The sequence below is a fragment of the Panthera tigris genome, chromosome D4, assembly GCF_018350195.1.
Source record: "Panthera tigris isolate Pti1 chromosome D4, P.tigris_Pti1_mat1.1, whole genome shotgun sequence".
NCBI classification, from domain to species: domain Eukaryota; kingdom Metazoa; phylum Chordata; class Mammalia; order Carnivora; family Felidae; genus Panthera; species Panthera tigris.
The window spans coordinates 24,048,670-24,074,426 of record NC_056672.1 but is presented as its reverse complement, the minus strand read 5'-3'; the positions used below and the strand labels follow the sequence as shown (position 1 = coordinate 24,074,426).

General features: G+C 42.7%; 1 protein-coding gene across 3 annotated transcripts in view; it reads left to right on the top strand.

The window, feature by feature from the left end:
- Positions 1–291: 291 nt before the first annotated feature.
- The window catches only part of RASEF (RAS and EF-hand domain containing), an 82,142-nt gene continuing 56,676 nt past the window's right edge, over positions 292–25,757 (top strand). For all 3 annotated transcript variants that reach the window (XM_042964743.1, XM_042964742.1, XM_015539985.2), the window contains exon 1: positions 292–722. In XM_042964743.1, coding sequence (XP_042820677.1) covers positions 292–722 — 431 coding nt within the window. The remainder of the gene's footprint in view (positions 723–25,757) is intronic.

Below are 25,757 nucleotides of genomic sequence, written 5' to 3'. Positions count from 1 at the left end.
GGCGGGCGGGGCTGCGCGGTGCGCAGAGTTGGGGGGGCGCACTTAACACTGCTCCTGGGCCGGTAGGGGCAGCGCGTGGGACCAGCGTCGAAGCGCGCCGCCCCCAGCCCGCCCAGGAGCCTCGCCCCGTCCGGACATTCCTGCAAGTGGCCGAACCAGCCGGACGAGCCCGACTCTCCGCGGTTCCCGGCGGCAGCAGGTGGCCCCGGAGTTCCTGCCGTCACCTCAGCCCCGGCGGGCAGCGCGCCCCGTCGCGCCCCGGAGCTGTCTGGGCTGTCCCCGCCGGGCGGGATGGAAGCGGACGGGGACCAGGAGGAGCTGGCCCGCTTGCGCTCCGTCTTCGCTGCCTGCGACGCGAACCGCTCGGGGCGCCTAGAGCGCGAGGAGTTCGGCGCGCTGTGCGCGGAGCTGCGAGTGCGGCCGGCAGACGCCGAGGCCGTGTTCCAGCGTCTAGACGCCGACCGGGACGGCGCCATCACCTTCCAGGAATTCGCGCGCGGCTTCCGCGGGGCCCGCCGCGGGGGGCGGCACCGGGGCTGGGGGCCTCGGGAGCCCGCGTCCACCGCGGGCCAGGTGGAGCCCGACCGCGAGGACGGCGAGGAGGACGAGGGCGACGAGGACGCTGCGGAGACGCTGGCGGCACCCTGGGGTCGCGCGAGCCCGGTCCAGGCTTGGCAGGACTTCCAGGCGCGACTCGGGGAAGAGGCCAAGTTCATCCCCAGGTGCGTGTGTGGGTTGGAGGACCGAAGGTGAGGATGGTGTTTCCTGTATTCCGGGTCCACGGACTCTTAACTTTTTCAAGTCGAGACCCCCTAGAGTTGAAGAACGGGAGTGCGTTCAGAGTTCGGGTTTGGGGAGAAAGTTTTGCTTGCTCATTTCTGAGCCCTGCACAGGGCACTTTGTTAATTACCTGGGTCACAGTGAATTCCGCAGGGTCCAGAGTTTCTTCCCAGGCAAGGGTTTGGGAGCGCTCTCTACATTTAATCGCACTTTTTACCAAGGCCTCCAGGCTGCACCCCGGAGCGTCGCTGCGATCCGCATACTCTACGAGTAGTTTTTGTATTTGTTGTTTTCTTACAACTACATAGAAGATCAAACATGTTGGGCATTTATATTCCTGGATTCGCATATTCATTGATGCGTACTATGTTCTAGCCATTTTACACAGTTCGTTCATTTAATTGTTGCAACAACCCTGGGAAGTGGGTTTTCTTATTTCTGATTGTTGGAGAAACTTAAAGACTCAGAAATTTAGACCTGTAAGACATTAAGGGACTTGACTAGTTAATAAAAGAGCAGGGACTTGATCCCAGATATTGTTGAACTGAAAAACTGGTTTTATACAATGGAATCAAATGATAAAATCATACAATTAATTCTCTACTCCTATGGCTCCGACAGAAATAATATCAAGTTACTAACTTACTTCTTAGGGGTTAAGGGAATGCCTGCAGGGGCAGGTCAGGGAAAGAAAGATACTCAGGTTTTATGCAAGAGTAATTTGCATGTGTCCCTGCTTTCCTGCCATGGTATGTCTTGAGCTGCCAGTTTCACTTCTTCCTCTGGCACTACAAACACGTGAATGCTGTAAAAAGTGTATTTCTGCTCTCTGTTTGGATTTTTGGTTGAAAGCTTATGGAGCTCTGTCATTATTAATAACTGAAAGGTGTAATTCTGACTGGCAATTCACATATCTTAGACTTAAGACTCAGAGAAGCAAGTAGCCCTGGGAGGGGACAGTGGTCTGGCTCACTCATTCACAGCGTGCACCTGCAGACCTGGAGACCTGGGTTCCACTTCCTCCTTTGCCCAGCTCCTCCCTCCAGTTTGGAAAGTGAGGCATGGAGAGTGACTCAGTGCAGTATGAGACAGATGTGTAGAGAAAGTGGGTGTGATACCCATTTTTCTGTTATTTACAAATGAGTTAAAATGCAATGGCTCTATCAGGAAAGTAGAAAAATGTAAACATTGCTATAAACAGTATTCTTTGCGTTATCTCTTATCTGTAACTTGGTTTAGGTCTGCCTAATGAAAAGTAACAATTTTAGGAATAAGGAAAGGTGAACCCATGCCATGCTTTATATCCACACGCGGATCTACTTTTCACAGTTGTGAACTCTCAGCAGCAAATATATGACACTTAACCATTAAGTGATTTAGATTGATCTTCTTAGAGTCAGTATACAAACCAGGATTTAATATTGGTGATATTGTTATTATCATTTCCAAACTCTTCAAAGGTTATTAAATTTTATGGGCACCAGTGTCACCAGTAGACTTGTTTTAAGCCCCACCCCCTTCTGATTGGAGATTAACAAGTACAATATTTGTCTTCCTGTACTTGTTCAAGTGGAAAAGAACTAAACTGAGCTGCTGTATCTGATTGTTACCATGGCAGCCATTAACTGTTTTTGGTAAATTGAATTGCTTCCATTCCACTTTCCTCATACAGCTGTTCACCTTCCGTTCCTCTCATCCAAATGTGATAACACTCTTTTGTTATTGATAATGCCATCAGCATTATTTCAGCCAAATTAATTCTGCAAACATTATTGAGTGCTTATTTTGTGCCAGGCACTGTTTTAGGTACTGTTCTAGGTCCCTGGGGACAAAGAGAAGTATGTAGTGTAGTTCATGACTTCAGGAAATTTATAGTGCAGGTGAAACATTTCTCAAAAAATTCATGAAATAACATTTAAAGGTGAGAGGGTTTTTTTGCAAGAAATTCCATACATAGAGGACAGTCCAACAGACTACTATAACCAGGAACTTTCTTTGAAGTCTTGAGTTTTTATATTTAAAAAGGTCATGGGGGTGCCTGGGTGGTGCCTGGGTGGTCAGAGCATCTGACTCTTGATTTTGGCTCAGGTCATGGTCCCAGGATCATGGGATCAAGCCCGTCATTGGGCTCTGCACTGAGTGTGGAGCTTGCTTAAGATTGTTTCTGTCTCTCTCCCTCTCTGTCCCTGTCCCCAGTTAGTGCCTGCACGTGCTTTCTCTTTCTCTCTCAAAAATAAAGAAGCAATAAGAAAGGTCATGTATTTGTTCATTTTCCCCCATAATACATTAGGGCTTATTTTAATATAAAATACTATATTTTCCTACAGTGGGAACATTGTTTTTGTAGGAGGATGTGCCATTTTGCCTGGTGGCTTTATCCCATGCTTATCCAAGGGGTTTTCATGCCTAGTTTGAGAAGAACACATATAGATGTAAGAATGTTGGGCTCCTTTAAAGGCACAATGTGGTAGTGTTGACAGAGTTTCCCATTTGTAAGACCATTTAAGCTCCTAGTGTAAAATATTAAGCAAGTTTGGGTTAAACTCCCCAGTCGTCAGTAATTGTGATCTTAGAGAAGAAATAATGTTGCACTGTCTGAAAGGATGAAAATGGTCTCTGGGATGTGTGTCAGCACACTCACAAATTGGTTTTTACTTAGCAGATTAAAGGGGACTGTCCAGAGTAGTCAAGTGACCTGTTAACCTGAACTGGGCAGCTGTAAATGGTCTTCAGGGTCAGGATGGCCATCACCACTTCCTAGAGAACTGGAATTAGGTCAGCCAGCAGGTGAAACCAGAATGGGCATGGCCACGTGGTTATATAAGAGAATTCAGGAAGGGAAGATTGTACAGGGCCAAGAAAACTCCACGAAGTGGGAAGAGAAGGTTGGGTGAGAGATAGAGAACAGGCTTGTAATAACCTAGCCTGGCCAATTTCTTGTGCCAGGTGTGTTATGAAATAGAGTTTTGTACCTAGTACGTAATAAATGTGCTCACTAAATGTTTGCAAAAACGAATGGAATAAACCTCTGTTCTTTGATTCCTTGGTTCATATATTGAGAATGCAGTTCATGTTATGTGCACTTTCTTCATTTGTTTTGTTGATTCCTTCCTTTTTTTTTTAATACTCTGGTGTGAGTTGTTTATGGTGTTCTAAGATCAGCAAAGAAAGAGAGAAATAGGGGGTGTGTGTGTGTGTGTGTGTGTGTGTGTGTGTGTGTGTGTGTGTCTACATGCATGTGCCTGTGGGTGCATTGAGCATTTGACCAGGGCTGGGGGGATGGCAGAACTCTTTCCTCTAGTTGGAGCTGAAGCTTTTCAGAGCTTCCTTAACTCCATTTGCTGCGAATTGTGTTGTGATTTGATTTCACATTGATAAATCAGTTTAGAGCCCCATGTTTTCACAAACAGAAACATGAGGATCCAGCTGCCACCAAAACCACAATGGATTTGTGCATGGGCACAGGTACTACAATGGCCAGATCAGGGACAGACCCAAGGTGGTGCTTGTAAGGTAACAGGTGTTAGTGTGATTGGTGACCCACTAGGCAGGACAAGGATGCCATTTGTTCAGGCACCCAAATCAGTCCTGTGTGGTTTCTTATGGTTTGTGACCTTTCTACACACACGGTGTTGAAGGGGAGACTTTTATATTGACAATTTAGAAAGAATAAATTTAATTGAGAAGAACTGAAACTACCAACCTGTGAGTTGTGTATGGGGTGTCAAAAACAGTGTACTTTAGGGGCGCCTGGGTGGCTCAGTCGGTTAAGCGTCCGACTTCGGCTCAGGTCACGATCTCGCGGTATGTGAGTTCGAGCCCCGCATCGGGCTCTGTGCTGACTGCTCAGAGCCTAGAGCCTGGAGCCTGTTTTGGATTCTGTGTCTCCCTCTCTCTCTGACCCTCCCCCATTCATGCTCTGTCTCTCTCTGTGTCAAAAATAAATAAACGTTAAAAAAAACAAAAAACAGTGTACTTTAGCATCTCCATATAACTGTAGGGATGATTATGGAAATTGAGAGAAAGATCCATGGCTGAACACCAATCCCATTTAAGCAGGACATTTTAAAAACATGTAGCTACAAGTAGGCTGAAGTATAGTTTCTCTACTGCTCAGGGTTTCTTTTACATTTCCCCTTCTTGCGTTCCACGTTAGCCCTTTCCAGTCTGGTTGCATGCATGCATTTATATATATATATATATATATATATATATATATATATATTTATTTATTTATTTATTTATTTTTGAGAGAGAGAGAGAGAGAGAGAGAGAGAGAGAATGAGAATGCACGCACAGCTGGGGAGGGGCCGAGAGAGGGAGATACAGAACCTGAGGCAGGCTCCAGGCTCTAAGCTGTCAGCACAGAGCCTGATACAGGGCTCAAACTCATAAACCGTGAGATCATGACCTGAGCTGAAGTCAGATGCCTAATGGACTGAGCCACCCAGGCTCTCCGTGGTTGTCTTCTTTTAAAATAGCATGGTTGTTTCATGCAGCCCCTTCCTTTCCATGGTCTGGTACAAGATCACAAGATGGGGAGGCAGAAGAGAGATAAAGGCAGAGAAAGAAAAACTCAGAGGGCTGGAGACTTGGAGCAAGAGAGGGTACAGGTGAGGGGAGAGGAAAGACAGAGATCAATAGATAGATGGACAGATTGGATAGTGCCTCAGTTTCCCCTCTCTTTCCACTGAAGAGGCCATGAGCCACCTTGAGACGGGAGAGGCAAGTCAGCTTTGCTCAATCTAATTTTAGCTCTTGAGTATCTCCAAAATGTGGGTATCTTGGTGCTTTGGACTGTGTGTTTGTAGATAAGTATATGTTTTCTACTCATGTGGCCAGGAATATATCTGGTGCTCATCGGGGAGATAAAGATTTGTTCTAGCCTTGAGACATGACAGTGGGTTGGATCCCAGTCCTGGAAAAGGATTAAGGGTGATTTTGCCTGTGTCTGATATTTACTTCTGGGGCTGGCTTTGGGATCTATCAGTGTAGTAGCCACAGGCTTTCCAGAATTCTCTGCCTTTTCTGGGTTCAGAAGTGGGGTGTTTATATGTATATTTATTTTCTAACTGTTGCTGGTCTTTTGCTTTTTGTTTTCTCCTCTTTAATACATCTTCTGTTGTAATTCAGTGTGTCATTTCCCTGCTGCTGAGCGGGAGAAATGTGTCTGTTAAGAAAACCGCAGCTCAGCCTCGAACCTTCCGAGACTTGCTCCTGGGCTTTGTAGGGGTCTGCTGGTGGCTTGGCTTTTATGGACTCTACTTGATGATGGTCCCTTCTGGTTTTGATATTTGAATTTCATCTCAAGGTGATAATTTCATTTAGGTCTCCTGGCCCCAGAAATGTATTCTGGCCTTCCTGTCCTTGGAAGACTATCTGTTCTGGCCATGTGGTTAAGTGGCCTGCTCAGATTGTGAGATCTCACTGATTGTTCAGGTCTTTATTCTCAGGTTTTGATAAGAGATGATTTATCCCGCCCTTATGAGGTGGGCATAAAGAAAAAGGCTTAAAATGGGGTGTCCTTGGGAAGACTGCACTCCAAGAACCATAGACTGTTCTCTTAGCTTGTCTTTTAACCTGAAATTTTGATTTACTCCTCTCCCAAATCACTGTTCAGATTCAGGGTCATACTACTGCTATCACTGTACATATAGATATCTTTACCTGTCTCTGGGGGCACCTGGGTGGCTCAGTCAGTTAAGTGTCCGACTTTGGCTTAGGTCATGATCTCACGGTTTGTGAGTTGGATCCCTGCATTGGGCTCTGCAGTTCGTGTGGAGCCCACTTCACATCCTCTGTCACCTCCACTTTGCCCCTCCCCTGCGTGCACTTTCTCTCTCTCTCTCTCTCTCTCTCTCTCTCTCTCTCTCAAAAATAAAGAAAAAAGAAAAAAAAAATAAATCTTTACCTGTTTCTTCATTTCCACCCGGGTTACACAATTATTTCATTTGAAAAATGGAAGTAGCGCCATTGCACTGACCTGCCTCCAATGGAGGTTTGGAGGCTGACAGCAGAAACGGGACCCTGTAGGTATGGGAGAGATCGGAGCGCCATGGGCATTCAAATGCCTGGGTTTTTTCCTCCTAAGATGGTGTATGCAGGACACATTCTTGGTTCATGTGTAACTTGTTAAAGCTGAGGCAGCTCCTGACTGCAGTGTGTAGTTGGAAGGAAGAAGCAGGAAGAGATTCTTTATCGTGGGCATTCAGGCTGCTTCTGTTTGATGACATTAGTCTTCTATCAGGTTGTAAAATGGAAAGTAAACACTGCTTTCTACAGGGAAGTTGTAATGGGGGAATATATGTATGACACATGATTTTCTTGGAGTTAGTTCCTCAAAAAAATTCCATTGCTTCAACTTGTAAATATCCAGGATTTTCCAAATTATAATTGCTTTTGTCAGAGCAGTTATAAAAGGAGAATAGTGAATTGTGACCTTTAAGGACTTAGTTTGTATGTCTTATAAAAAGATAGACAGATGCAGTAACTCAAACATGTTTCTGTAATTCTTTCTCTCATTCACTCAGTGTGCCTGCCAGTGTCCTAGGCACACTAGAGAGACTTTGTAGGCTTGACCCTGACCTTCAAAGAGCTTATTGTCCCACCTTAAATACATAGGAGTTTCTGATACCTGAAGGACCTGGGATGAGGTATAATCTGAAAAAATACCTCTTGGCACATACCCTACGCTGTGGACGTTTCATGTCAAGAGTGTTTCTGAAATCAGACCCTTTGAGGTCTTTCCATGTGTACCTGGGAGTCTTAGAATCCTAAAGGTTTTTGTTTTCATTTGGATGAAATATAACACAAACTGATTTGCACACGTTTGGAATCACCTGGATGATTCCTACGTCAGAGATTTGGCCGCTCTGTTTCAAAGCCTGCCTTTGTGATTAAGATTGTGTGGCATCCCCAGCACTGCATTCATAGGCAGAACAGTGCATGGTGACATGTTCATGTCAAGTGGCTGACAACACAAAGCAAACCTATGCCTGACACTTGAATTTACCAGGGTACCTTCTCAGGTAGGAAACAGAGGATGTGCAAACTAGAAATGGTAGCTTTCCCAACTCTGTGCTTTGACCTTCAGAGTCTGAAAAATTGGAATTTCCACTTCAAATCTGAATTTTTCACCATCTTTTATAAGCTGGCATCACTCACAGCACTGAGCCTACATCCAGCATGACAGTTCACTCATGGACTGTCCAAACTGTTGGATTGTCTGTGGTCTCAGTAGAAAGTGATGGGAGAGTGGGGTTTTGGTTGTATCAGTGTGTTCCAAAGAGCCACGTGCAAGCTGTGCTACCATATTGATGCTGGCTATGGTGATTTAGTTTCAGACGGAAGTGTATCCCCTGTCAGATTAGATGAATGTTGCTAATTCTGACTTCATTGATTCTGTAAATGCATGTTTGTCTTCTAAGTGTTTTGGAGCTATAAGTATAGGAAGTTTATATATGGTTTATGTTTGTTCCTGGTTAAGCAACATGGTATAAACAATATTTACGTCAACCCTGGAACTCATAGGAGATATTTTTAAGTAAGGTCTGCATGTTAATCAAGTGTGAGATACACTGTTCTAAAAAAGACTTGAAATTCTCAAGAACAATGTAGGATTGGAAATGTTTATTTATCATTGCTTATCAATCTTGTCTCTCTTTTTTTAATTTTTTTAAATGTTTATTTTTGAGAGAGAGAGAGAGAGAGAGAGAGGGACTGCAAGTGGGGGAGGGGCAGAGAGAGAGGGAGACACAGAATCCGAAGCAGGCTCCAGGCTCTGAGCTGTCCGCAAAGAGCCCGACGTGGGGCTTGAACTCACAAACTGTGAGATCATGACCTGAGCCTGTCAGATGCTTAACTGACTAAGCCACCCAGGCACCCCAGTCTTGTCCATCTTCTAACTTGAGGGCATAATACTGTTGAAGAAGTTCATCTTGAATGGTTCCCAATCTTGTCATTTATCCAACAGAAGAAACTTACCTTTTTCTATGTCTGTCCATCCTTCCTCCCTCTCTTCCTCCCTTCCTTCTCCTTCCTTCCTTCCTTCCTTCCTTCCTTCCTTCCTTCCTTCCTTCCTTCCTTCCTTCCGCCCATCCTTCCTTCCTTCCTTCCTTCCTTCCTATAACATGTTTTTATATCCACATGTGCCTGGGACTGGGCTAGATACTGGGTGTTTTAAAATAGTACCCTGTCAGGGGCGCCTGGGTGGCTCAGTTGGTTGGGCGTCCAACTTCGGCTCAGGTCATGATCTCAGGGTCTGTGGGTTTGAGCCCCACGTCAGGCTCTGTGTTGACAGCTCAGAGCCTGCAGCCTGGTTCCGATTCTGTGTCTCCCTCTCTCTCTGCCCCTCCCCTGCTCAAGCTCTGTCTCTGTCTCTGTCTCTCTCAAAAATAAATAAACATTAAAAAAAATTTTTTAAATAGTATCCTGTTAGAAATCAGAGTTTCTTGGCCAGTTTGTCTCTATCCAGAGGTGATAGCATCAGTGAGGTTATAGAATGGGAAGAATCATGGGTGGATGGTCTGAGTTCAGCTCTTACTGGTGGTCAGAAATCAAACAGGTAAACTAAAATTCAGAGTTTCTTCCTGTCTTCGATACAGAAGTCGTATCCTTCTAGCTCCTATGATGGTGTTACAGTTCCATTGAGGGACTCTAGGCACCTGTCAGATGACCTCCAGGTTCCCTTCTCTTACCATCCTGTGGGTTGTGACTGATGTCATGGAGGTGGGGGTCACAAACTCAGGGGTCTGGGGCCAGATGAGTAACACTGAGCTGGTGGAGAAGAGTCCGGGCCCAAAACCAGCCTCTCTGAACTGTCATGCTGGATGTAGGCTCAGTGCTGTGAATGATGCCAGCTTATAAAAGATGGTGAAAAATTCAGATTTGAAGTGGAAATTCCAATTTTTCAGACTCTGAAGGTCAAAGCATAGAGTTGGGAAAGCTACCATTTCTAGTTTGCACATCCTCTGTTTCCTACCTGAGAAGGTACCCTGGTAAGTTCAAGTGTCAGGCATAGTTTTGCTTTGAGGATCCATGTTGATGTGAGCATGTGATTGCACGGTACCCTAAATTAGGACTTGGGCTGCTGCTTCCACTTCCCAAGTTTGTGGGCAGTATTCTTTGACCCAAAGATAGTCTCTCTCTACCACTGTTTTTTTTTCTTCTGGATATTGTTGTACTTTTCGGAGTCACCTTGTTCAGGCTTAACAGATGTTGCTTGTATGATATTTTCTGCCTCCAGGTTTTGCTGCCCTGATAGGTGCGTCCTTGGGGGAGGAGGGCTGAGTTCTGAATGCATTGGGATGTCCAGAACCCCTTTTACCCTAATGTCTTTCTCTTCATTTGAAGCTAGAACAACATTTAAGGCATGTCACAGTTTTTAAGCGTATAATTTTTAAGACTTGTAACAAAGTCAATCAGAATGGAATGACTTCTGATTAAAAATAAAGGAATTTGAGTATAAGAGGTACTGCAGTGGTATTATCTTTTACTGTTGGAATACTTTGTCCTTCAGACAGAAAATTTTTCACAGATGAAAAGATGCTCAACATCACTAATCATCAGGGAAATGCAAATCAAAACCACAATGAGATACTGTCTCACAGCTGTTAGGATGGCTATTATCAAAAAACCAGAATAACAAATCCTAGTGAGGATGTGGAGAAATGGAACCCTGGTACACTGTTGGTGGGAATATAAAATGGTGTAGCCACTATGGAAAATAACATGGAGGTTTCTCAAAAAATTAAAAATAGAACTACCATATGGGGTGCCTGGTTGGCCCAGTTAGTTAAATGTCCAACTCTTGATTTCCACTCAGGTCATGATCTCATGGTTATGAGATCAAGCCCCATGTCAGGCTCTGTGCTGACGGCACTGGGATTCTCTCTCTTTCTTTCTCTCTCTCTCTCTCTCTCTCTCTCTCTCCCTCCCCCCCCCCTTTCTGTCCCTCCCCAACACGCATGCACACTCATCCTCTCTCTCAAAATAAATAAATAAACATAAAAAAAAAACCCCAGAACTAGCATATGATCCAGCAGTCCCACTTCTGGGTATGTATATAAGAGAATTGATTAAAATGAGGATCTTAAAGAGATATCTGCACTCTCACGATTATTGTAGCATTATTCACAATAGCCAAGAGGTGGAAATAATCTAAGTGTCCACTGACAGACGAATGGATGAAGAATATATAATACAATGGAATATCATTTAGCTTTAAAAAAATAAGGAATTCCCACAATGTGGGACACCGTACATGAACCTTGAGGAATTACACTAAGTGAAACAAGCTAGTCACAGAAGGACAAAGACTGCATGATTCCACTTATATCTTAAGTATCTTCAGTAGTCAGACTCTTGGAAGGAGAAAGTAGAAGGTGGTTGTAGGGGCGGGGGGAGGTGACAATGGAGAGTTGCTGTTTGATGGGTATAGCCTGTCAGTCATTCAAGATGAAATCATTCTGGAGATTTGCTCTACAATAATGTGCAGTACAGGATTGTCCACTTAAAATTTTGTTAAGAAGGTAGATTTCATGTATGTTTCTTACCATGATAAAAAAAAGTTAAAGAAATAAGAATTTTTTTCAGACAGATAAGAAATTTGAAGAGTTATCAAAGCTCTGTGCCTTGATTTCTGTTTGTGTCATTTGTTTCTGAGCCATCCCAAATACAGGGTCTGTGAAGCTTTGCCCCTTGAATGTACTCATACTGGCTGTTTTTAGGCAAGCAGGCAGAAACACTTGAGGTAATGACACATTCTAAGAGCACTCTCTCACCACACACATACACCAAGGGCAGTCACTATTCAATTTCAATTTTTTTTTAAATTAGTTTTGGGACATTTTATGAGAATGTTCAACCACGATACCCCATTGTGATTATTTATAATTATAAAATTATGGAGCATGTTCAGGTGGCCATTTTGTCATAATATTTTTGACCAGGAATATTTTTTAAATGTCTGGATATAAAGCAAACATGTGCAAATGAGTTATTCATTTTGAAATCCGAATGCAGTGGTGAGAGTATCACCTGCTGGCAGAGGTGGAAGGGCTCACGGGAGCTAGTGGCACATCCACTGACTTGTGGCTCATCTACGGGGCATGGCGGCTGTGCCATTTCATCCCTTGACGTGACACGATCACTTTGTAATTCTTGCTTCCGTAGAACAGAGTTATAGTCTGCTCTGGGCTGGGGTGGAAGAATTCTGGGAGAGTCCATCGACATTTGCTTAGAAAATCCATGTTTTAGGATGTTCATATGTCATGTTTTCTGACTGAAATGCTATAAACCAGTGTTGGTGTTTGTGATGCAAAATATTTTTTCTTTCCTTCCTTGGGGATCCCTGGCACAGCATGTACTTCACAGTCTGGCAGAAATGGTTAGCTTGGGGATGTTAATGAATGAATTACAGTACCGGCATTCTGCTCTACCATGGTGTATGCATTCCAGAAAGACATAATATTCTGCAAACACATAGGACATATGAAGAAGGATAGGATGGGGCCGACCACTCAATATTGTACACCTTTGTAACCAGAACACTGGAAAAAAACCCAGTAACAACTCTAATAAGATACCAGCACAATAAAAAAAGAAAGCCATGTTAGATTAAAAAAAATTTTAATGTTTATTTGTTTTTGAGAGAGAGATAGACAGAGTGTGAGCAGGGGAGGGGCAGAGAGAAAGGGAGACACAGAATCTGAAGCAGGCTCCCGGCTCCTAGCTGTCAGCACAGAGCCCAATGTGGGGCTTGAACTCATGAACCATGAGATCATGACCTGAGCCGAAGTCAGACGCTTAACTGACTGAGCCACCCAGGAGCCTCAGTCATGTTAGAGACATAGACATGGAAATACAACAGCCCAGGAATACCTGCACATGTTTTAAAAAACAAAAATATAGGATATTACAGTTTAATTTTTTTTTTGAAGATTAAGGTAGCTTGATGGAGGAGGTATTTGGTTGTGGCTGCTGAGTTATAGGGACAAGGACAAAATGCACAAAGCTCTGAGAGAACCAGGACAAAGCATGTGGACCATCTGTGCCAAGAGGAAGGCCCCTGGCCGAGTGGGTATTGTGTCGGCCCTGTATTTACCTCAGCTGCCGCTGCAGCTTGGGGAATGGACTTGCATTTGGTGGCTGTTACTTGGGGGCACAGAGCCTTAATATGCTGGGAAACACAGCTTCCACTTCAGCATCACTCACCTGTTGACCTAGGAAACAAGCTGGTTGATGCTATAGGAACACGCATTGTGGTGGAGCAGTCCTGGTCTTCAGTACAAATTCATGAGGGGGCAGGGCCAGGCACAAAGCCAGCGCTGAGTGGGAGGTTGGTTCTGTGTGTACAGATTCAGAGGCTTTGTACTGGTCTAAGGGGATAATGCATTGCCTTGCTGCTAATAGATGATAGTGAATAAGCTGTGTTTAGGCCAATAAAAATCCATCAGTCCCCAAAAGTCTGCAGCTTTTTCAGACAGGTTATTACAATCCTAATGAGCCCTGTGACAATTAAAATGTTACGATATAGCTGAGCATTTGGAGCCCTTAAAAAGTGACCTACTCCATCGAATGACACTTAAAGTTCGTATTTGCCAACTGAAAAATAATTCAGTTCTTACTGAATTCAATTTATTCAACTAAGTTGAATAATCTTATTCAGCTCTTTTAGGCAGTGCTAGCTTGTATATGCTATGAAGCTGATATATGTTTGTTTATGTGTGATTAGCCCCAAAGTGCAATGATTTAAACTACCATATTATTTAGGGTTCCCTAGAGAAACAGAAACTATAAAGTGTGTGTGTGTGTGTGTGTGTGTGTGTGTGTGTGTGTGTGTGTATGTGTATGTGTGTATAAGAGAGAGAAAGGAATTTATTTAAGGAATTGGTTCTTAGATTGTGTAGGCTGGCAAGTCCAGAGTCTGCGGAGGTAGACCAGGAGGCTGGAGACCCCAGGAAGAGTCATTGTAGGCAGAGGGAAGGGCAGAATGCCTTCTTCCTCCAGGGAGGTCAGTCTTTAATCTTAAGGTCTTCAGCTAATCGGATGAGGCCTGCCTGCATCATGGAGGGGAATGTGCTTTACTCAGAGCCTACTGATTTAAATGTTAGTGTCATTTACAACATGCGTTCACAGCATGTGAAGCCTTCACAGCAACATCCAGACGTGTATGACCAAGTGTTTGAGTACAGTAGCCTCACCAAGTTGACACATAAAATTAACCACAGCCACTAAGAAACTTTTTCAGATGTTCCCAGTTTCTGAGATTCCCGATGTCTTGGGAATCAGTTTTGAAAAGATCAGAGACCATTTTAAAAATGCTTCTAGGTTATAAAATATATACCAGAAAACTTGTGGATATTTACTTGAATCTGGAAAAAACCCCGGTACATATGTTATATGCCTCCCGCACCCCTTCCAAATGCCTAAACAGTCCAAAACAACATACCAAATTTCTGTGACAGCTTTTTGTGGTTCCTGTTATTTTTCTATCTGCCAAGAAAAGGCTTGCCCTGCATGTGTTTTTGGCTCTGAGATGCCCCCGGGGGGGAAATGGGCTTCCTCTCTACCGCTCCATCCTTACCCTGCAGTCCCACTCTTCATCACAGTATCCGTGAGTCTGAACCAAGCACCAGAGAGAAGAGGCATTTTGGATTGAAGCAGCCTTGGCCGCATCAAGCCACGCCAGCATTCCACACTGTTGCCCTTTCCCGGGCAAACCATCTGCTTGCTTGCTTATGTCTTCCTTCTCCTCCTTCGCCTTCTTTCCCTCCTTCCCTCTTGCAGATGCTGTGGAAAAGTCATTATGCCAAGAAGCCCAAAGATAATGGGAAATATTATGAAGTTCCTTAGAGTAGGGAAGGTTCTTCCTCTACTGTCCCCAACTACTAGTTTTAGTCCCTGAATTGGTAGCTCCTAACAAGGATGCAATTTGAGAGGCATAGGGAATCCCAGAAGTGTGCCACCAGATAAAAGTCCTAAAATTCAGCCATAAGAAAGCTGCTAGTTGCATGCTCATTTTTCAGTTCCCAGGAGCTCAACAGACACTGCTTTTGTTATTATTTTTTTTTTACTTTTTTAAAGTTTATTTATTTTGAGAGAGAGAGAATATCCCAAGCAGGCTGCTGGCATGGAGCGTGATTCGGGGCTTGAACCCACAAATTGTGAGATTGTGCCCTGAGCCGAAAATCAAGAGTCGGTCGCTTAACCATCTGAGCCACCCAGGCACCCCAGCAGATGCTTCTTTTAAATCAAACCTTTTCTCAGGCACTGCTACTCAGCAGTGCAGACCAGCAGCACTGGCAACACCTGGTAGTGGTTCTAGAACCGCAGACTCTGAAGCCCCACCATGAACCTGCTGAAGCACTTGCATTTTAAGAGGGTCCCTGGGTGATTTGTGCACATTTTAAACTCTGTTAGGGAGGAGCACCTGGGTGGCTCAGTCCGTTAGGCGTCCGACTTGGGCTCAGGTCATGATCTCACAGTTCGTGAGTTCTGGACCCGAGATAGGCTCTGTGCTGACAGCTCAGAGCCTGGAGCCTGCATCGGATTCTGTGTGTACCTCTCTCTTTCTGCTCCTCCCCCACTCGTCCGCTCCCCTCTCCCTTCTCTCTCTCTCCAAAATAAATAAATATTTAAAAATTGTTTTAACCCTGCCAGTAAAATGAGAAATGAGAGTATGGGATTTAGCCACTTTTGCTTGGGAGTTGCTTATAAAGAGGTAGAGAAGACCCAGAAAGAGAATGTTGAATTTAGGTAGAAAATAAGAACTTGGCGTATGCCAGAATTATGCCTTGTGTTGCCCCTGGTTGTCTGAAATCTGAATTGTGAAGTGTTCCTGACAGAATTTACCATGAAGATAAGTAATTGATACTTCACTGAATATATTGTGTATTTTGTGAATGTATTCTTCAAAGACGTACGCATACAGAACAGTTCACAGAGCTTAATCTTCCTTGATCTTCCCAGATGGAATGCTCACGTAATCGGCATCCAGATCAAGAACCTGAACATTTTACCAATTTTTCCAAAGTCCCCAGTGGTCCCTTTCAATCCCTGTTGTCCTCAGCCCCAGAACAGTCATTATCCTTTGCCTTTTTTTTTTTTTAACATCTATTTATTTTTGAGAGACAGAGAGGGACAGAGCACAAGCGGGGGAGGGGCAGAGAGAGAAAGAGACACAGAATCCGAAGCAGGCTCCAGGCTCTGAGCTGTCAGCACAGAGCCCGACATGGGGCTCGAACCCACAAACCGTGAAATCATGACCTGAGCTGAAGTCGGACGCCCAACCGACTGAGCCACCCAGGCGCCCCTGCCAGGGTTTTTTTGTTTTTTGTTTTTTGTTTTAATTTACATACAGGGCCCCAAACAGCGTATCTTCCTTCCTGTGCTCTACATTGCGTTCATGAGCTTGGAGTTGTTCATCTGTCATTTTCATTGCTATAGAGTATCCCTGTGTGTAGAGTATCCCATAAATAAATGGATTTACTTATCCATTTGGGAAATTTCTACTTTGTGGCTGTTACTGTACAATGAGCAGTCTGTCACATGTCTTTGGTAAACACATGGACACATACAATGCATTGCTCTTAATAACTGCAAAATGATTTAAGATTTCCTTGCTAACTCAGGGACATCATCATGAAGTCTGGTTTCATCCTGGGCTGTAGTATAGTGATATCCCCAGGATTTGTGGAGATGGTAGTTCAGCGTGGCTTTCTGAGTTCCTATATACATTTTCTCTTCTAGCTGTCAGGCTACCCGGTGACACTTCATGACTGTGAGTTCTTCCTTCCTGGGTACCTCCATCTGCTGAGGATTCACAAAGCAAATGATTAGAATTGTGTTTTCAAACCTCTGTTTGAATGCAGGTTATTCCTGTACTGAGCAGGGGTGTCATAGAGGCTGTTTTTTATTCTTTCTTGGCTTTCACCCTTCTTTGGATTCTTCTTGGTGTCAGATCCCTGAATTTTAGGTGGCTGGAGCGCTGTTGTCATTTTGAAATTATTATTATTATTATTATTATTATTATTATTATTATTTGCAGTCTTAATTTTTATTCCAGTTAGCTCCTTTTCCCATGTTCATTTTGAAAGTTCTGCAAAGTAGACCTGATAGTTCTAAAGTATCTTTGTAGAAATGATGATACTTGGATAAGCACGAACATTCAATTTTATTATTATGAATACATGTGAGAAATAGTGTCTAGTCAAGAGTAGGAGTGGGCATATGCTTGGATGAGCCCATGGGAGTCTGGCCAGGTGTGGGGGCTTTCACCTGTGTCATGGGCCTCCAGGCCAATAGCTGGTCACTGAAATTATTTTTCATGCTCTTTTTTTGAAGTTTATTTATTTATTTTGAGAGAGAGACAGGCTGAGAGGGGAGAGAGAAAATCCCAAGCAGGCTCCGTGCTGTTAGCACAGAGCCAGGTGTAGGGCTTGATCTCAAGAACTGTGAAATCATGATCTGATCCAAAATCAAGAGTCAGACGCTCAACTGACTGAGCCACCCAGTCACCCCTTTAATGCTCTTTTTTATGAGTCTTGGGGAAATGCTACAAAAACTATCCATGGAGGTAAACACATACTACAGCTTTGTGCATTCTCCTTATCCACTCATACGAATTTTTATAATAATTTTATTGCTTATGTCATTTTATTAAGCCCCTTCTTTAGTACTTGGATTGAAAGCAACCATTCAACATCTATTTCCATTTTATTTAGTAGCGTTTGGGCCAATTGTATTGCCCAGAGGGGATGTTTTCCATGCACATGAGAGCAGAGGGCAGCTCATACCACAGGGAACCAGAACTACAAACCAGGGAAGAGTAAAGGTTTGGGATGAAAAATATAAACTGAGATAAATGTAAATACATAGCTCACTGAGATTGCCTTCTTTTTTTTTTTAAATCTGATGAACCAGTGAGTTAAGATGATGACTCAATTAAGAGGCCAGTTGTTCTTTTCTTGGCTCTCCTGAGGGGCTGAGGTCAGATTCCTTCAGTAGATCCTGTTTGCAAATCTGAAGGTTGTTTGCTAGTGGGCTGCGGCTCTGGAAACTCCTAAGTGGATTTGTTTTCAGGACAACTGATCCTGGTATAATGTGAAAAAGTCAGATTTTGATAGGATTTTTGGCTGCTTTCTTTTTTTTTTTTTTAAATCACATTCCAGAAAATCACCCTTTGGGTGTTGAGAAAATCAAATGAAAAAGTAATTAAACTTTCCTGCAGGATGCTGGGAAAGCATTGAAATGGACAGTTGATGAGCAGTGGAGTGTATCTTGGGAAGCTTCTCCCTTGTGGAAAACACGCCCCAGGCACCACTGAATGAGACCAGCGGTCTCTCAAAAGGTCTTAGCTGTTGAAATGTCAGATTAATGCTATCAGCAGCATTTGACTTTAAAAGGGAAATGTGTTCAAAAACATTATGAGGAAACCTCTACAGCGAATTTAACTTTAGTTTAATATTTTGGATCCACCTCTTTGTGTAAAACAGAGAGACTGGAAAGCCATTATTGACTTATCTTTATGTTTGATGGTTAGGTAAGCAGGTATGTAGGTAAAAATCAATGATACTTTAAAAGAAGTAGATTAAAAAATTCTTTGCTATGCTTTTCATACAGTAACTAAACAAACATTGCCATGTATACAAATAGTTTTAAGGTAGTTCAAGGATGCCGTAGAAAAAGCTTTCTTATTTAATTACATGATCTTTCACAGAAAACTGTAGTAACCCTCGAGAGAGGTTTTTAAGAAGGCCAGAGCGGGTTGTATATGATGTACAACAAAATTTCTTGCCCATATCATCCATACACCGGCATAAGGTCAAGATTTAACTGTTCAAGAAAACGTGACTATAGCTTTGGCACCAGTTATCTTTCCATGATGTCAATAATAATTTAGCATTATATGAATAATCAGTAGTAGGTTTTTAACATATACTAAATACAAATTCAAGAAATATGTTTGCTGCTGAGTGAACAGGTAGGATGCACTTATATCCCAGAATATGCTAATTTTAGGAGAGAAAAAATGTGCTCTTTAGTGGTACTCATGATTCTGAAACCAAAATGTACATGTTCGTTTGTTACAAATGCATCCTTGTTTATTAATGAGAAAATATAGTCAGGATTCACAACATTAGTTCAGCCATTCAGCTGGAGTTCTGATTTCAGCAACCTCAGAACACAGAAAGGCGGATCTGAGGTGGATGGACAACGAAGGCACCTGTGCCTATTAGAGATATTAGTGACAGACCTCTGCAGGACAGACAGTTTCTGGAGTAGACAATTTTGGACTCTTTCCTAGTATTATATGGTAAATATTGGGCACGTCCCCTGTTAGAAACAATGCAAAATGAGAAAAGGGAAAAATAAATGAAGGGCAGCAGTGGGTTTAGAGTAACAGTGTACGCTCTTGCCTGTAGGGTTGAGATGTGCTTTCTGGAAAGCCCTGCTTTCTCACAGCGTTCAGGAGGGGATTGGCCCTTCTTCCTTGGCAGTTCGATTTCCCTTAGTTAGTCTCATCTCTGACTCTGTGACCAGCAAGGTTCATCTGCTCCCTCCTCAGCATGGACTTCCTCAGCCAACCTCAGATCCAGCACAGAAGTCCATATTCTCTTCTCCTCTTCAGCTCCCACTGAGTCCTCCTTCTCTAGGCTCTGGCCTCCTTTATTCGTTGATGCAAGATCTGTGTCAGGTCAGCTCTCTGGTGCTGCAAGGGATATGGAGGCTGATAGGGTAACAGGGAAGGTAAACATTCACAGAAAACAGTCCACAGAGCTTCAGGTGAAGTGTGGCAGGGGATCTGAAGGGGAAGATTTCTTGTGGTTGAGACAGGGCAGGCTTCGTGGAGGAGGCAACTTTTGGGAGAGCCTTGACTGATATGCAGGGTTCACTTTCTGAAAGAGCTTTTTATTTATTTGTTTGTTTTGAAATTTATTTTTTTGAGAGAGAGAGAGCGAGCACGCAAGCAGAGGAGCAGCAGAGAGAGAGAGGGAGAGAGAGGAATCCCAAGCAGGCTTCATGCCATCAGCAAAGAGCCCAGTGTGGGGCTCATTCCCGTGAACTGTGAGATCATGACCTGAGCCGAAACCAAGAGTTGGACATTCAACCAGCTGAGCTACCCAGGTGCCCCAGGGTTTACTTTCTAGATAGGAAATACAAAGGGTTTTGATTTGATCAGAGAGCAATATCAAAGTACACTTTGACCAGGAAGGGATGCATGTGTTTCCAAACCCTTTTTCAGTCTTAAAATTTGAAAAAAATGGTTAAGGAATGGGATGATGTGAAATCAACCAAAGTGACATATTTGATCTGAACATTGTCTCCTTTGTTGAAAATTTATGTATTACATGTTGAGCACTGTCAAAAATATTTGAGGACAGTAAGCACCTAAGAGTGCTTAGAATATGAGCAGGTTGAAGGAAATGAGGTAGGAAGTAGAGTAGTCAGAGAATTGATCCTCAAACCCAGAATTTTCCTGTGAATAAAATGAAAGAAACTAATATGCTTGAGATTATCTAACTTTCTTGGAATTGTATTTTACTGTCTGACAAATTGCTTTTATTATATATGTGGTCCTTGAAATAGTTCTACTCAAAAAGTTTTAAAAATAAGGTTATTTCTAAAACATATACACATTATATATACATTAAGGCAAAGAAAATCTTTTGATCAATCTTGTGACTGTTAAAAATTGTGTAAGTGGAATAGTTAGTTTTGGAAAATACTTCAGCACTTTAATCAGTTACTTATTCATCTCTACTTCTCATATTTCCACGAAGAATATATCTTTCTTCATTGTGGTCTTTTATGCTTTTTCTGCACCATAAAATTGTTTGTGATCTTCTTTAGAGTTCCATTTTATGATTATTAAATTTGAAATTATTGACATCAACATTGAGGCTTCTTTGAAGGTCATCATGTTTTTAACTGAGAAAACATTCTCTGTCTAAGCGCTGAGGTACAGTCATAGAGAAAATTCTGCCATAAGCTTAGAGCAAATTCTGATAAATGGCAGATATTCTCAATTGTATTTAGTTTTAGTATGGAGAAGTGTAAATACTGGCATATGTAAATATTTCCACCCTCAATGGTCACAAGTTCTATGCTTTCTGTCTTCAAAGTACTTTCAAAGTACTTTCTTTGACAAATACTTTGACAGATTTCTTAAGTTTTACAAGATAAGACTTGTCAGATGAGTTGTCTCCTACTATGATTCTTAGGAATGTTTTTCAGTACTGAGATGCTCCAGAATTGTAGGCCTTTTCAATTTCATTTTATTTTGGTACAGAGTATAAATTTAATCAAGTAAAAATAGGAGGTGGAGATATTCCAAATCAGAATTATGGAATTTTAGAATTTAATTTGTGCAACATTTGAGCTCTTAATCTGTTTAGTTCATCAGTGCCTTCCTGTTTTCAGGCTTATTTTTCAGTGAATTCCAACCTCTAACAGCTACAGAAGCTGAAGGTAGTTTTTATAGCTCCCATTGTTGACTAATTTGATAAAAGTTTTCCAGCAGCTTTTGAACAAAATGTAATGCCAACTTAGGGGACAGGTTTACAAAAAAACCATAGGATGATTTGTTAAGTAGTTCTCGAAAGGTTCAAATGCTTCCAAAACTTGAATGATGATAAGCCACGAAAAAAAGTAATCTCCACAAAAATGTTTAGATGCTGTAATGATATGTGTGAATATATTTGAAATTCTGATAGCTACAGCTTCTCTTTCAGTTGGTAAGAATATCAAAGCCTGTTTGGGTGCAGTCATATGCACCACTGACAGTTCCACATGTATTTCTACTCCATACATTTCTTAATTTAGTAAAAATTTAATTTTTAACTAAAAGATTTTTACTAGAAGTGCTTTCGTTTTATATTGCACTGAATTTATAGTCACATTTGTAATGAGTTTGGATGTTTTACCTTCAACAAAATGAAGTTCCAAAAGCTTTACTCTGCATGAAGTGGATGGAAAAAAACAAAATCAAACCATTATTGGAATTAACTCCACTGATTTTCTTTTAGAAGCATTGATGACACTGATATAAAACTGGCCTCATTTATCTCTGCAGAGTTCCTTTTCTGCTAACTAGAGACACATAAATACTTGTTGCGTCACCATGTGCATTTGTACAAGAAAACTTGGAAGTGAAAATACACAGAATCGGGGTGCCTGGGTGGCTCAGTCGGTTAAGCGTCCGACTTCGGCTCAGGTCATGATCTCACAGTCCGTGAGTTCGAGCCCCGCGTCGGGCTCTGTGCTGACAGCTCAGAGTCTGGAGCCTGTTTCGGATTCTGTGTCTCCCTCTCTCTCTGACCCTCCCCCTACTCATGCCCTGTCTCTCTGTCTTTCTCAAAAAAAATAAACGTTAAAAAAAATTTTTTTTTTAAAAAAAGAAAATACACAGAATCAATTTAGAAAGATAGTCTTTTGATCTAAGGGAAGGGTCATGCTTTGCATGCTTTCATTCTGCAGTTGCATGAATGAATTGTAGACCCTGAACAGTTTTCTTAAAAGATGTAGATGCGGGGCGCCTGGGTGGCTCAGCCGGTTAAGTGTCAGACTTCGGCTCAGGTCATATCTCACGGTTTGTGAGTTTGAGCCCTGCATCTGGCTCTATGCTGACAGCTCAGAGCCTGGAGTCTGTTTCAAATTCTGTGTCTCCCTCTCTCTCTGCCCCTCCCCCTACTCATGCTCTGTCTCTCTTTCTCAAAAACAAATAAACATTAAAAATTTTTTTTTAAAAATGACGTAGATGCTTTTAGGAGATTTGTTATTTATTATCTTCTGGATTTCTTGCGGTTAATGGTATCAATCTGGTCCGCCATGGTGGAGGCTAAACGTTGACAAACTTTTTTTTTTTTTTCTACAAAAACTTCTTTTGTTTAGAATGTTTTTAGATTTACAGAAAAGTTGTGAAGACAGTACAGAGTTTCCTTATAACTTGTACCCACTTTCCCCCAGGATTAACATCTTGTGTTGGTGTACTACACTTGTTAACAATTAGTGAACTGATCCTGGTACATCCTTATTAACTTAAGTCCATACTTTAATTAATATTTCCTCAGTTTCTCCCCAGTGGACTTTTGTGTTCCAGCATCCCATCCAGGACCACATTCCGTTTAGTTGTTATATCTGCATCGGTTCCTCTTGGCTGTGACAGTTGGCGAACATGATGATCAAGTTACACATTTATCACCATCATTTTTGTAGAAAGGAGATTTGGTACTTACCTTTTTAAAGCATGAACCTTTGTTTGTTCTTTGAAGTCATTGCTGCTAGAAGGGTGTATTGCAAAATGTAAAGGCATTACCATTCAATAAAATAAGTTGTACATGTAAGTTTTACTAAAATGGTTCAGTTACAATAGCAAGAGCATTCTAGTTACTTTCTGTTGCTGTGGGGCAGGGTGGTCCGACTTCTGTTTTCTGTACCAATTTCATGTACACTGTGCCTTTAATTTCCTAATTTCCCATTGATTTGGCCACACAGCCGCCTGGCTGCCCTGTGCATCTTGCAGGTAGTGGCACAATAGGCTGGTTGCCCGGATGGCCAGCAGGGCAGCCGTCCCCAGCCTTTTTCCACCACCATCTGAGATCCACAAGAGTTACCTGTCTACAGCTTCTCTTGTCTGAGCCTAATGTGTCTTATCAGCGAGCATTCTGTTCCTTAGTCCTGAAAGAAAAGGCTTAGTTACACTGTGTCTGAAAAGGATCAGGAAAGGAGAGATGGGCTTATCACTGATTGTCTTCTGATTTAGCCACCTGTTGGTGAGAAGTTTCTCCACTGCACAGGTGGGGTATGTCACACACCACTAGGTGACAGCAAGAGGTAAAAGGGTACAGATCCACAGCTCACCCTGGCTTATTGTAATGCAGCTGTTAATAACTTCGGTGCATAGTTAGTACATAGTTTAATAATAGTTACCTACTGTTAATGTAGCTTTTTGATTAGCATTTATCCAGAATTTTCCTTTTTTTTAAATCAAGACAATACAGGACAACAGGATAAACTGAGATTGTCCCAGGCAAACCTGGGAAGGTGACAGATGTCTTCTAAAGGAAAATTTTGAATAGGAACTGATGTGGCACTCTTTTATTTTCTCGCTAACTCCCATCTTTCTTACCAAAACAAAGAGATTTTCAGTGAAAATACACCAGCTTGCACTAACATTACTAGATTATGCCTACATTTAACTTGATGCCAGGTAAATTGATAGAAGAGAAATACTGGGGGTATGAATGTGCAAGGTCAGTACTCTTAAGTAAAGAGGTATGTATTCTCACATACACCTGCACACATATAGAGCACGCTGACAATGTGATATCCGTATATAAAAAAAATTGTTCTGCACCTAGGGGCAAGATGTGAACGAAGGCCCGCCCGTTCCCTTGTGTATAGAAAGCTAGGCCTGCATTGCCCCATGCTCATTACTGTGCTCAGGGCCTTCTGTTAATAGACTTATAACAGGCATCAGAGGAAGGTCCATTGGCCCTCGGCCTGTTTGTGTAAATAAGGTTTTATTGGAGCATAGCCAAGCTCATTCATTTATGGTTTGTCTATGCCTGTTTTCATGCTACAATGGCAAGGTTGAGTATTTGCAATAGAAATCGTAAATGTTTTCTGACTGGTGCTTTACAGAAGACTTTTACTGACTCTTTTGGAGCACTTGGACCCAATTCCAGCATGGGTGGGGGCTGACCTCTGCACCCCCTCCCCCACCAAAACCAAGCAATCCTTGAACACCAGCAGGGTGTTCAAGAATTCAACTCAATTCTGACAGTTGGAGATAACATCAGATGCCACAGGTTAAGGGTTCATCCCCCATCCCCACTGCAGATGCCAGTCACAAGCCCCAGGCTGTTACCTGTGCTTCTTCTGACTGATTGGGTTTCAATTAATTCACTAGAGAGGCTCACAGAACTCGGGAGACACCTACTTAACATTTACCAGTTTATTAAAGGCTATGACATAATATGTATCAGCCATGTGAAGAGATACCTAGGATGAGGTCCTAACCAAAGGAGATTCTGTCCTTATGGAGCTTGGGGCCCACCTTGGTGGCACATGGAAGTGTTGTGGCTTTCCCCAAACATGGAAACTCTCTGAAAAGGAGCAAAAAGATGTTCTCTTGGGTTTTTATGGAGGGTTCATTACACAGTCATGATTGGCTCAATTGTTGGCCATTGGCGCGTCTCCTCTCCCTGGAGGTCATGGCGTGGGGTGGGTGGGGCTGAAAGTTTCAACTCTTTAATCCTATGGTTGGTCTTCCTGGCAACCAATCACTCCCCTAGGATGGGATCCAAAAGTCACCTTCGGTGATAAAAAGACTCCCATTTCACCTTTATGGCTCTGCAGCTTTTCAGGAACTGTGGATGAATACCAAATCTATCTAAGAAATGTATTTTGGTCACCCGAGTGACCAAATATATATTTCTTATGAATCATTACATCACACGCCTGGACCATAAGCTTTGCAGACTGACCTCGGGCATGACCCAGTTCTCATTTTTTAGTTTCTTCGGCACTGGCACCCATAAGACAGCAGTTCTGTCTGTGATCTGATGTGGTCCACATCACACCACTTTTTCCCTTTTGGCCCCTTCCCAAAACACAACCCAGAAGCACACAGGAGATAACCCCTAGTTCTTTCTAATGCATTGGGGTAGAGGGGTCAAGAGCAATAACAGACCATAATAATGGCCAACATTTATGGATTCCCTGCAGTGTGCCTGGTACAGTTGTGTGTGCTTCAGTAGGAGTTAATGGTCGCATTATGTGGTAGGTTCCATTACTGTCCTCGCTCTATGTCTGAGGAAACTGAAGCTCAGGAGGTTAAGCGTTTTGCCCTGGGTCACGAAGCCAGATGTGGTGAGGAAGCATTTGATTTAGCCAGGCCATTACACTTCCCCCACGCACTATTCATTCATGACTGAGGCAGGCCTCAGCTGTTGGGAGCGTGCCCTCCCTAA